Below are 13789 nucleotides of genomic sequence, written 5' to 3'. Positions count from 1 at the left end.
CAAGATATTTGCCCTCCTATACATTATCAGTGAGTAAAGTATATTTTTGGTAAATAAAGTATATTGTACTACTTTATATTGTAAAGTATACTGTTGCGTCATCACTTCAGACTTCCAGTTCAATGTGTATGGCATAACTTTATAGCTTCATTGTCTGTGTTTTCTAAAATGAGACAGCAGTTATTGCTAAACCAGAGAAGTTTGCGAACAAAGCTCCAACTATGAGGCAAGTCAGGAAATTAATGAAATGACAAACTGAAAAGATGGAGAGGAAAAACAGATTGGTTAACTAAAAAAAGTACGTCACACTCACCTAAAAATGACTCACATGCACAGACACAGTGAAACTGGGAATGTGGCCATTCTTGGACTTTAACTGTAAGACCATAAAAATTCCAAATATACCGTACGTATTCAGCAAGATGACAGATATATTACACAGACCTTCACAAAGGTGAAACAGCAAGCAGTACCCAAATTAGAAAGTAAGGGAGAAGGCAGAGGCAAATGCTATGAAATGGAAATTAATGGAGCAGATAGACAGGATTCAGAAGCCTTTAATGAATCACGATTTGTAGAAGGTAGCCATGATAATTAAAAGGAACAAACTTTTCATAGTCTGAATGGATAACAGACATTTTTCATTCAGATTTCACAGAAAAAGATGCAAGTAGTAGCTATGGGCTACAACCAGTTGTAGAAGAAGTTAAACCTGTAATACCACAATGTAAAGTCAAACTCTTTAATTCAAGAGGTTACTTCAGTCAAAGTCATGGAATATATACTTTAAGTATCATAAGTAAAAGTACTCATTATACTCACTGGCCCTTCAGTCAGTGTGTTATTATACATTATTCCACTGGATTATTATGGAGATAATTACTGTGAATTGTAGTTGTTTAATATTGTAGCTGGTTGGGGTAGAAGTCATTTTAACTACTTTACTTACTGTTGGGATCTTCATTCTCTAACAATGTATCCTATTTTATGAGCAAATCTTAAAGGAATAGTTCCACAAACTTGGTTTGTTGTCTTGCCGGGAGTTACAGGGGAAAATCGATGCATTTCTTACATTTGTTCACTCAGCAGCCACTTAGCTTAGCTTAGCATAAAAACAGGAAACAGGGGGAAACAGCTAGCCTGGCTCTGCTCAAAGGTAACAAAAGCCTTCTTCCAATGCCTCTAGCATAGTAAGTAGCATACTATATCTTGTGTAAAAATGAAAATTTGTGGTTTTAAAGGGGGTTATGTTATGACAATTTCTTCACCAGGCGCATTAACGCACTCACTGCTGGTTGCCTGCCAAACTCATGGTATCTTGTAACTCCAGCTGTCAGATAAATGTTGTGAGGTAAAAATTACAATATCTTTCTAAGTAACAGTATAAAGTGGAAATACTAAAGAAGTACCTCAAATTTTCATGTAAGTGCATTACTTAAGTAAATGTACTTAGTTACACTCCACAAGCAGCTACAACAGATCACAGCACTTTTTGTTGTATTTACGTCAAAGTTCAATGTTATTGGTGACATTATTCAAAGTGTCGATGGTGATGAGAGAGACCAGAGGCAGATGGACTAGAGATAGACAAGTAAACAGGCCAACAGTTGGGGCATCAGACAAACTGAGACACAAACAGAGACAGGTATTCAGAAACAGATGCTCAGGTGGACATCCAGCCAGCAAGTTAGACAGACAGACAGCTGGTTCGGTGTGTGAGGGACTGAGTGATGAGAGAGACACACTGACAGAGGAGACATTTGGGTATACAAGAGGCCTCCTGCTGTTCTCTCTGAGACAGACGACTTAGAGGGACAGAGCTGAGCTTATACCCCCTGTGACTGTCACTGTCTGAGACAACACGCCGGCTCAGGAAAGATTTGGGAGGAATTTTTGGGGGGTAGCATGTGGTGTTGTTGAATTGACTGGGATCACGAGACATTATATCCCCTTTCAACTGCCCATCAAGTGGCGCACTGAAGCCGACGACTGTTAAGTGATTACTGTGCGTAACCCCGAGGAAATTGTGGTCTATGGGTTTCTTTTTAATGAAAGCGTCAAACAAAACTGAATAGTGCCACATCAACAAAATATGCTTTCATTCTTTTCCTGTGCAACATGCTTTATGGATAACTATCTGCTTAATGGGAATGGCTCTTGGAAAATATGTGACAGTCATGTGCTCAGACTTCAAAGAAGATGACACAAGACTTTACTGCCCTGTGACCTTTTGGATTTTTACAAGTCAGAAGTGTGACTGCAGAATGTCGCTGAAATCAGACTATTCAAAAAAAGAGGTTCTTGATATATGGGAACAAGGCCAGCGGGCCTGAAAGAGGAGCGTATTAAGCTCTCCTTTTCAGATGTCGAGTTCATGTTCTTGTAACCAGTTCACTGACTCTTGAGCATCCGGTGAGAGAGCGATAGATGAGGGCGAGAGACAGGGAGAAGATGAAAGAAAATATGAGCAGGGTAGAGGAGAATTGAGTCAGTAAGATAGAGATTGATGACTGATAGGAAGATGAGAAAAGGCTTACAGAGAGAGAGAGAGAGAGAGAGAAAGAGAGGAGAGGGCCAGTAATCCCAGAAAAAAAAACGAGCCAAGAGAATGAGAGAGAAAGGCTGTAGGTTTGTGGGCTGATATAAAGATGAAGAGGTAAGGGGAGGAGAGAGCGAAGGCAGTGGAACTACACCAGGCTGCAGCATGACCTTCCCCAGCGTCCCCTCTCAAGGACAAAGTGTCATCTGTTAACTGTACCAATTCCCAGATGGCTTATCTGCAGTAAACTAGTGTCCAAAAAAAATGATATTCATTGCTTCTCAACCCACACCTTATCAGTTAAATAAACACTCCTTGGGGGATAAAAATTTCCGCCCCCTGACTTTTGTCCACTTGCACTGGCTGCTGTTTGGATATGCTGAGGCCAGCTTTTCTCAGTGCTATGTACTAGAAACGAGTAACTGTCATGATATACAGTGTCGGGGTTGGCCGGATTTAGCACCACATGCTGTACATACAGTACAACCAAAGCTCTCTTTAGGGCAGTGAAGGCAAAACGAAACTAGCTGCTGCTTAGTTTTCATGTGTTTAATTAATGTTATTGTTCTCCCAGTGTTTACAGGGGGATTATATTCAAAACACCAACAGGGTACACTTATCATGTGTATACGTATTAAGTCCAAATCCAACCATTACCAAGGCAACCACAAAAAAACAAAAAAAAAAACATAAACAAAATATACTAATTCTGTTTGTAAGCCTCCAGCCTTTTTCTGGGTTGCTTTATAGTTTGGCGTGAAAAATTGATGCAACTTTCCATTATAAAGTTTTAATTTTCCTGTTCTAAACCTAAATGGAATTTTTCCTGAGGTACAACACTCAGCTAAACAGTTGTGCAGTAGTTAGCACTGTCACTGTCTGTCTAGATTTGTCTCAATATTATTTGTGTGAACAGATCAACAATCCATGTGTGTAATATGTAATCTGAAAATATAAAAAAAACCTTCCACAAATACAAAAAATGAATTTGACAACTGATAGAAATATCTTGCAAATATAAAACAGATCACACAACTTTTGGACATGCATTTGGGAATCAATTTTCTTTTTTTGAATTGTGAAAAGAAATTTGTGGCTCTCAGTTCTACGCTTGTGGATTTGCATTTTAAACACACAGAGACAAACTTTCTGCCAATCTGAACGAAAAACCTATTGTATTGCTAGACCACTTTCTGAAAACAAGTGATCGCCTGCCGATGACTCTATTTCCGCTTTTCAAAGTAAGAGCACTCAGTCCTCTATGAGCTGTTTTTTTGAAAATGGTACCTACTGTTAGCATGTTAGCATTTCACCCTGACATCAATAGAAATTGTTAGCTGTAAGCTAAAGAGCTGAGAAGTATATGGAAAGCTGGTAGTAGGCCTGCAACTAACGATCATTTTTATTATTATTTGATCAGGTATATATTTTTAATTAATCAATCATTAATTTCATTTGTAAACATCTAGAATTGGTCATCTTTATTAATACAATTATTAATTGTCAGAACAGTAGTTTAAAACCAAAATATACATTAATGTGCACTGATATAACAAAGACGAAAGTAACACACTCTGAAACTGGAACCAGAAAACATGAATTAATCAACCATTCACTTCAGCTCCATCTGGTATGGCCAACACATATATCATTTGACTGAAGGGCCAGTATAGCAACCTTTAACCCAACAAGGTGACACGTAAGGATTTACTGAAATTCAAGATGTGGTGGCTGAGTCCTTCTGGAATTATGGGAGGCCAAAGGGGAAGTCTAGCACACAAGAGCAAAGTGGTACATGTTTTTCCTTTTTTTTTTTTTTTACTAAAGAGCATGAAATACATACATTCAGTACCAGAGCTCTATTTCAGAGAATGTCTGAAAATAAAATCATTAAATAATATATTACTTTTCCAAAGTCAAATGAACGTTTAGCGGCAAAAGAGATTCTATAACCTGACCTGGCCTAATTTAAAAAAAAGATTATTTTATTATTTATTTTAGTAGAGACGAAATATTGGTGACATTGCACTGTTCTTCATTATCTTTTTGTCCCTACATGCGTACTTGGCTCTAAAGATAAAATATACCTACCTGGCAACAGCAGAGCAAGTGTATGTGTTGGCTTGCGTGTCTGCACTACAGCACAGGCACATATAATCAGTGGCTAATAACAACGCAGTGGGAGTCGCTGCCCCACCGTAAATCAATGGGCAAAATAATTGCTAATACACTGGTTATCGATTAGTGTGCCCGCCATGCACTCATTTTCTGGGGCGACTGTAGCTAAGCGCTAACGCAGTGACAAGGGTAAAGTGTTATTTCTCAGAAAGGCACACAGGCAGACAGCTGGGCAGGAAAAAATGACTACAGGGCCCCGGCAGTAATTCTTAATTGACACCTGTCAGAGCGATGGCAGCAGTCACAGCTGCTGCAGGAAAACGTCTACCCAAGTCCTGTTCATCTGTCACTTTTAATACCTTTTCTTCACAGCCCCGCTTTCTCTCCCTCTGTTGTCTTTTTCCCCTCTGTTTCCCTCACCCACACCCACACCCTCTCTTACCCTCCCTGCTTCAACCCAGATGTTCAAGGCTGGTTAACAGAAGCAACACAACTTCAAGGCCGGGTAGCGCTTGGGCCTCCAGCAGCAGCTCACTCGCTTCACCACTGTTTTTTAATGCTTAGTTTGTGGATCAAAGGCAGTTTTTCAGTCTTAGCTTAACTGACTTAGCACTTGACTCAAGTATCGGCAATGAGAGCGAGCAAGAGATTCAATAAAAAGAGAGTACTGAGAATAATTTAAACCTCACTGTGCTTGCTCTGGTGGTCATGTATCTCCAGTCTTATCTCTAGCTTGATCACCATGATTACCGCAACAGGCACTGCCTCAGTGGCAATTTCTAATACATCAAGTGCAGAACTAGAATAAAAAAAAGAAGAAGCTCAGTAATATCTTAGATCACTGGAGCAAAATGCAGAAACCAATATCTGAGAGAGTCCTTCTGGCTTTGGACAAATTCGATCACAGCAGCCAACACTGGCTTACTCTGTCTCTCCAATAACAGCATCTGTCTGGTGTACAGTGCATCAATCACTCACACAAGGACACACACAATACATACAGATACACTCATGTGACATCACACTGGAATTGATAATTCGAAACATGAGCATTTATACTTAGATGACAAAAACACACAAGACAGCTGTACAGCAAATGAAAAAGTATGGGAAAACAGCAAAACACACACACTAAACACAGTGTGTATACTACAGTGGAAGTAGTCGAGACAGGGGCTCCCCTGAGTACACACTGGCCTCTGAGTGTACCCTGGACCTCCCTTCTTCTTGCCTTAAATCACGACGCCATTTTTCTCTTTCTTCTCTGCATCTTTCTTTCCTTTCTCCACACTTCCACACGCCAATTCCCTTTGTCTGCATCTGAAATTGCTGCAGTTATTAGACAAACTCTGTCCAATGTTTGTGTGTAAAGAAGCAAATGCAGCTGGCCCACTTTGGGTGCCTGATTGCCCACAATTCTTTGCTGCTTTGCCACAGCCTATAGACACAGTGAACATATTCCAAATGTGCAGCTGCAAGCGTAGTTTCACTTGCCTGAAATCATGCCTAATAACTGGAACTGGAACTCTCAGTTTCTTAATGTGAAAAATAAAGAATTGACCCTCATAAATCCCTAAATCCTGATCGCTGAGCATATACGCACACAACCACATATGCTGTGTGAAATCCACGTGTTTGTGTTGGACTCAAGGGTGAAATGTAACCAATAGAATTTAATTCATAATCCCTGCTTTTGCTTTTACTCTCTTCTACATTTCACCAAAATGGCTATTTTACTCAATTGGCAGGAAAACTTTGCCAGGTCAGTGTGTACGCTTCACTGTAATTAGCAACCGGTGCCCTAAACCCCTTAAGGACATCCATGTGGATGATTTCATTCTTGTTATTATTCCTGTTATTATCTTACATCCCCGACTGTACATTGTGGCTTTTGTTTTGCAGCTGTTTTGAATTGTAGCCAGGATATCTTTGTGAATGGAAAACAGGCACAGTGAAAATCAGGGACAATAAATAAGAGCAGGATGTATTTAAGACTGAGGATGCTAGTGAATTTCATTCCTGTGAAAATGACCTTGTTCTCTTTATTTCTTTGTCAAATCTCCGTGCGTCGTGCTTGAGTGAAAATCCAGGTTTTCCTGCTTCCTCTGAACCTCATTAAGCGCGGGGATAGTTTTACCCTGCGACTGCAGCTCTGAATGCCTTTACATCGTCACCCTGCTGGCGAGCCTAATTCCCACATATTTTCAATTCGACCCTCTCTTTTCCATAAGAGCAGTCATCGATCTTCATTTGTCACTTAACCTCCACGAAGATGAGGACAGAGAGCGCAGTTGTGCGAGCGAGCGTATTAGTGTGTGTCTTTGATTTCCTGGAGGCCTACCGGCTCTGACAACACATGCAAATGAAACCACGGGTGTAGCGGAGTGTGGCATAGCAAATACATCCACTGACTCCTTCAGTCAATGTCACCTGTTAATGACACTTTACATACACTGCCTTATCACCAGATCAGAATATTTCATATTCACACACACACACACACACACACACACACACACACGCAGGGCAAACGCCTCATCTTGCTCAGTGATGCAGAGTCATATACACACACATAAACACACCGACATGCTCTGTTCTCTATTTTTTTTTTTCTCACAACTCAGCTTCAACTCCTGACAAATGTCATTAAATACTTTATCAGAAGTGTCCCGATAAAACCAACACAAGGCTCTAATAGTCATCTTTTGGTGCTGGCTGCTTAGTTGACAGGTGCCGTGAGCTAAATTTCTGCAGAGGAAATACAATGCAAAGTAACAACAAAATGTATTAATGCTGCTCGTCTTAGAACTTTGTTCCTGTTCTGTCAAACAAACCAAAAAGCTGTTACCAGAGAGATCAGAGGGAAAAGTAAAGTATTAAGAAAAATCTCTCACATTCACAGGAAGCCACATTCACATTCTTAAAACTATCCAAAACTACTTCTATTACTGGTATGTACTGGTTCACGCACTAATCATCCAAACTTGATACTACAACCATCCCTAACCTTGTTACAGGACTGTTGGTGTCCAGCAGTGTGTTGGCTTTACAAGTCACACACTTCGATTTGTCGCGTCAGACTGCGAGCAACCTCTGCTGTTGTGTTTACACCGGAACAACTGGGGGTGGGCATATGAGAAGTGGCTAACACCGAGTTGATTATATCAAGGCAGCTTGCAGACTTGACACCTTGCTGAATTTGTCAGCATTAATCGGTGGGGCCCTGTCACTGATCCGTCAGCTACCTGGATAATTAGGGACCGCGGCTAACGATGCCGTCGGGAAGAAGGAAAGCTCAACCCCCACCACCGCCACCCCACCCTCCCACCCACCCACCAACCCTCAAGTCATAATTAAGAGGCTCCTTTTGCATTGAGGTAGTGATAGTGGCAGTAACGTGGGATGTGTTTAGGGAAAAAGAAAGCAGCTACTGATGTCAGTGGAGAAGCTCACAAGGCAAGGCACTACTGTCTGTGCATTCTGTTGAATCAGTGTGTAGCTCATTGTGGCTTCAAGCCGGACAAATGTTGCAGAGTGCTTTAATTAAACACGTGTTGAGCTAAGCTAAAGACAGATCATTAAAATGTAGCACTGAAGTTATAGGAGTCACTAAGCAATGTATATCAAAGAAATTACCAGCACCCTCAGTCTCTGATTGGAACCTGAATACTTGATTTATGTTTAAACTTCTTAATTAGTGGCATCGGTGTGTGAGTGGCAAAAAGCAGCCAGGTGCCTAACATTTCTATCAAGAGAGCAGACAAAAGGAAACTAATTACGATCTTCAGGTATAAAGGGACACATTTCCACACGGTCACGTTTGACAGTATCACAGCACGTCACTATATCTCCCCTCATGACTTGCACTAATTCTGTCAGTACAGAAACTGCTTATGGACCCGTATCCTGGTCCATCCCACTGTGGACTGCTCCACCTCTTCCTCTTGTGCTGTCTCAGTCAGTAAAACTGGATGTTATGCAGGAAAGGTAGTAAAAAAAAAAAAAAAAAAATTATATATTTTTTGAAGCTAGACCTTTTTAACTCCCGTGGAATAAATTTAGCACAGTGTCACACTGCAATCACGTTGGCATGTTGAGTGATTAGTTGACAGATTCATTACTTAGAGTGACAGTGTTTGATTTAAGATATTGTGGCTGGCAAACTAAAAGCGAGGGTAGACGTGCTGCAATACCATTCATTTTCCAACAGCAATCAAAACTGTGACCTCAGTAATATAGAATTATGGCTTCTTTGTATATTTCACATCCACTGATTAAACCAATTCCTGGTTATCTTGCTGTAATGTGAAGAATATGTTGTCATATCTAAACATGATAATGGCACTGATGCAAACGATCTGATATCATGCACAGTTTTCTTTCAACAGTGATAAAAAAGAAAGGGGGCATAAGTGTCAAAGGTCACTTCCTAAAAGTCTGTGATTACTGCAGTTACTATCAAATTCTTTCATGTCCCCTTTTCTCTAGATATAAAGGTGATGTTGTGCTGTTATCACAGCCCTTCAACTAGGGCTGCAACAAACTATTATTATCTAGAAAATATTTTTTAATTAAAAGATGAATCTATAAAAAAAGAGGAAATACTAGAAAGTTTTCAGAGCCAAAGTTGATGTCTTCAAATTGCTTGTTTTGTCAGATCAACATATATTCAGTTTACAGTGATTTTAAACAGAGAAAAACAGCAAATATTCACGTGTGTGAAACTAGAACCAGACAATGTTTGGCTTTTTTTGCTTGTTAAATGGCTTGAACGACTAATCGGTTGTAAAAGTTGTTGCAGATAATTTTTCTGTTGCACAACTAGTCAATCAATTGACTAATAGTTTCAACACTAACTTCAGTTACACACAATCAAAAGTAACACATGCACACGACATGAGTTAAATGTAAAATATGAAATCTATACTAGCAAAAGAGAAGCTTTAAGTCGTTGTCCCAATACTGTTTTATAATTTGAACTCCTACTTCATTTTATTCTTGTCTTGATTGTTGTTATTGGATATTACTGCATTATTTATATTTCATTACTTACCTGAGCTCCTATGAGAAATACCTCAAAACTACTGCACTTCAGTGAAAGACAAAAAGAAAAAAAAAAAAAGGAAAATGACGACAAATGACTGCAGCAAAAGTCTCTGCTGCTCAAATAGCACTGCACTGAACTCAACTGCCAAAACTAACAGATGCAGTAATGTGGTTCCAAATGAAAGAACACTGATGTATTGTCACTGGTCATAATCTAGATAGGGTACAGCGCCATTACAGGGTCTAAAATCATCACTGTGACTGATGAAACAGAGCCCATTTGAAATGGCATACAAAGAGCCATTGACACTCTCTCTCTCTCTCTCTCTCTCTGAGGAGCATATGCAACATTTTGTTTTAGTGCAACTCCAAAGTGACAAATCTGGGTTGTGGAAATATCTGGTAATGCGTTATAAAAATAGCCTGCGTTTATAGGTGTGTACACCATTTAACTGAGGAAGCAGACACACACACACACACACACACACACATCAGTAGAGGTGTTAAAGTTAAAGTTAAAGCACCGGAAATGATGCACAGACAAAGTCTGCCAAGTTGGGATTGACCATCACTGCGTGTGATGTATGTGTCTGTCACAAAAACAGACAATTAAATCAATATTCAGAAGCTGAGCCGGAATGGGGCCACTTCAGAGCTCTGCTGAACGACCAGAAGAGGCTGGAAAACAGAGAAAACAACACTTTTTGCTGTCTTTTGGGGATTTCACCAGCATTTGTGGCAGAGGTAGAAAGAGACACTATTCCTTTTCACTGTGCAGGCTTGTTCTTCAAACACATTTCTCTCTATCCATCACTAAAGCCTCGCGTCAATTAGAAATTACAGCCCCACCGAGTTCAAAGTCTTTCCGTCACAACCTTGATTAAGTCTGCTTAACCTCACATTTCCACCGCCTGCTTAACATTCTACAGCTGTTTTATTCAGCTTTGGTCATTACTGCATGAACTTCAAAGGTTCCTCTTTTCCTGTCATTTGGAAATGCATGTCAATCACACACATCTCCCAGGGACATCAAATGAATTCAGGCAAACATGCGATTCTCTCGCACAGCAGCTCATGTCTGGTCAACTAAACGATAACGGGGAGGCCCGAGTGTCAAAATGCAAAATGTTGTGGCACAGAATTTCTCTCAAAATACGACTTTATATGTTATTATTTACTTTTGCTGAAGTACTTTCTCTGAAGAAAAATGCTTGTTAAATGTGAACTTTTAACACTTTATGGAAGGATTATTACAAACTCTCATTTGAAAGACACCTTAATACTTTAATATTATGGTATTACATTTGCTATTAAATATTTGGAAACATAATTAATAGGTTTTTCATACCAGGAAGTTAATTATTAGCAACTTCACAATCTGAAACTTGATTTCACATCACATGGTGATGGATAATATTCCTTTAGTGACTTACAGAACAGATTTGTGGTACCCAGTATAGTGATTTTACATACTTTGTCTCCTTACTTATCACCGTTATATTCATGGTTGGTGTTATGGTTAGCAACATTTATGACAACTTTAACAACATTTCCTGTTTCTAAGAAATGAGCACAAAGGTCAGGTCAACAGTGACCATTAAAAGTAACCTCCCTACTTCACCCTGCAGTGTTTTAGGGTTATTTCTGTATGAGATGCTTCTCTGTGATCTCGCTACGCCCCAGCACCCCTCCTCCCCTCCTTCCTTGTTCCCTCCCCCTTGGGTATTAATCGCAAAGTATTTATCCCGCTTGAGAACTTTTCTTTCAATTTGTCTTTTCTTTGCTCCTCGGCGGGGGCAAAAAGTTATCCTTTGAGGGAGTCCAGCTGCCGGGCGCATGCGTGTCTCTATGGTGAATGATTTACTGATGTTTATCAGGAATGAATAGATCAAAGGAAGTCGCATGACAGGCGATCAATCAAGCATCAAATCAAGGATGGCAATCCCAGAGCGGAACACAAGCTGAAAATATGCCACTTTTCTTTTTTTTTTCTCCCCCTTTTCTTTTCTCTCTCTTTTTTTTTTTTTTTTACTGGCACTAACACATCAAACGCGTTAGCCTGTAAAAATGAGATAAGATGAGCTTTGTTTGGAGAACTTGGATGCTGGCAACCTAGTGGAGGATCAGCTTTAAAGCGTTGAAACTGAAGTGCAGCTGAGCGCATTCATTTCTCACAGGCAGATTTGGCACTGAAGCGTATGCCTGCGTAAATGAAACAATACTGTTGCCAGTCAAACATGCCTTACTAGATTAGTAGAAATAAACTCATTACGGGCCGCTGAGATGTTGCAGGAGTCAGCTTCGTAACTAAACTGAACGCACATACTGAACAGACTTATGGGTACAGCGATAAGAGAAGTCTACTGTCTATGAGAGGTCCTGTTGTCCTTGTATTGTGTCCTGCATCAGGCCTATACGCTGCTGTGTAAACTTGTCTGCGTGAGTGCAGATCCCTGGCTGTTTGTCTACTGAGAGGGGGGGAGAATAAAGTGTGTGTGTTTCTAATGGAGGGGGTGTTTGTTTGCAGAGCCGGGGCTTACCTGCTGACCGCCGCGGTGCTTGCTGCTTTCTCCTCGGCATGCTGCTGCAAGACTTTCCGCTTGACTTTTCATGCAGAGATCAAAATAGCGGACAAGCTGGAGAGGAAACCGGTGCAACGGGAGGAAATCAAAGCCAGTAGCGTTTCCTCAGTTCTTCAGCGGGATGATAGAATTACAGTGTAGATCCCTCGCAGGGTGAAGAAGTCTCTCTCTTTTTTTAATCAGGCGATGCAAGTGGAGGTTTAATCTCTACGCGTCTCTGGTCATTTTATAATCGGTATGTCCGGTGAGAAAAATGAAGACTAGAAACGATCTGGAGCTAAACGGGCTCGTCCATTAACTTCTGCCGATCACATAAACTCATCGCCGGCTGAGTCGGGTGAGAAACTGGCTGAAAGAAGCTCCGTGCGGATCTCAGTCTTATCGAGCAGGGATATGGACAGCTGCCTGAGCCCCTCGCCGCGTTCCCATCAAAAGAGGTTTACACCCCCTCACCGGACTATTTCATACCTCTGTTCACAGCAGACGTGAAGGAAACGGAGCTCCTCTTCTTGCGCTGTAACTCACTCGGGTGGTGGAGATGAGTCCAAACTGCTGTTGTAGTGTTTCTCTCCCCTCCGTCCGTCCAGGTGCCAGCTCTGGTCTTTGAAGAAGAAAAAAAATAATGAAAAAAAATCAGGAAAAGAGAGGAAAGACTGACACGTTAGTCGAACTGGGTGTATGTCAATCAGTCAAGTGTGTGTGTGTGTGTGTGTGTGTGTGTGTGTATATATATATATGTGTGTGTGTGTGTTTGCGGAGAAACCCCGCAGCATTCAGCTCCCCCGTCTCTCTGAAAACACCCCCTGGATAATGAAATACTCACATATACACTGTCCGCCCGATTGTCAACATGGACACTTGACGAATTTCTCAGAAACTCATCAGAAAACAGAGCGAGCAGGCCCGCCCTCTGAGCCGCAGACTGCTGTTCTTACTGTCCCCTGGCTTTTATTTATTATTATTTATTCTCAAAAGCGCAACGAGCGTCCCCGGATATTCTCCGCAGTGAAATGTGCGCACATTGGTGATGCGCGGTGCGTTCAGACAGCTCCCACTGATAGACAGACACATCCAGCTGCCTTTCCGGCCTCTCCTTTACTCCACCCCTCCACAAGCGTCACCCTGACAGTCAGAGCCCACCTGTCAATCCGCTGCTTCTAATTGTTCACTGGGATGGCTTTCATTTCAACGCCTTCCTGTCCCCCCCCCGCCCCCCCCGCGCACACACACACACACACACACACACACACACACACACACACACACACACACACACACACACACACACACACACACACACACACACACACACAGTGTAGCTTACAGGAGAGGTGCGTCCTGGTCGTGGACACACCGGCAGCCGATTTGTAAACTTCCATTAAAACAACAGAATGAGAGCTGCCTCAAAAAAGTTGATGTGCAGTCTGTGTTTGTGTGTGTGTGTGTGTGTGTGTGTGTGTGTGTGTGTGTGAGAGAGAGAGATTTGGTTTAATAGTCACTACTA

General features: G+C 41.2%; 1 protein-coding gene across 2 annotated transcripts in view; it reads right to left on the bottom strand.

Annotated features, from left to right (window-relative positions):
- Nucleotides 1–13377, bottom strand: part of tshz1 (teashirt zinc finger homeobox 1) — a 30790-nt gene extending 17413 nt beyond the window's left edge. Inside the window, exons 1-2 of one of the 2 annotated variants that reach the window (XM_056400166.1) lie at nt 13109–13377; nt 12244–12886 (exon numbers count right to left, since the gene is read on the bottom strand). In XM_056400166.1, coding sequence (XP_056256141.1) covers nt 12244–12283 — 40 coding nt within the window. In that variant the 5' untranslated portion in view covers nt 12284–12886; nt 13109–13377. The remainder of the gene's footprint in view (nt 1–12243; nt 12887–13108) is intronic. The other variant, XM_056400167.1, reaches the window with a different exon arrangement.
- Nucleotides 13378–13789: the final 412 nt, after the last annotated feature.

This window comes from Seriola aureovittata, chromosome 16, assembly GCF_021018895.1.
Source record: "Seriola aureovittata isolate HTS-2021-v1 ecotype China chromosome 16, ASM2101889v1, whole genome shotgun sequence".
Taxonomy (NCBI): Eukaryota; Metazoa; Chordata; class Actinopteri; order Carangiformes; family Carangidae; genus Seriola; species Seriola aureovittata.
Note: the sequence above shows the minus strand (reverse complement) of the source record. Positions and strands in the feature narration are given on the sequence as shown.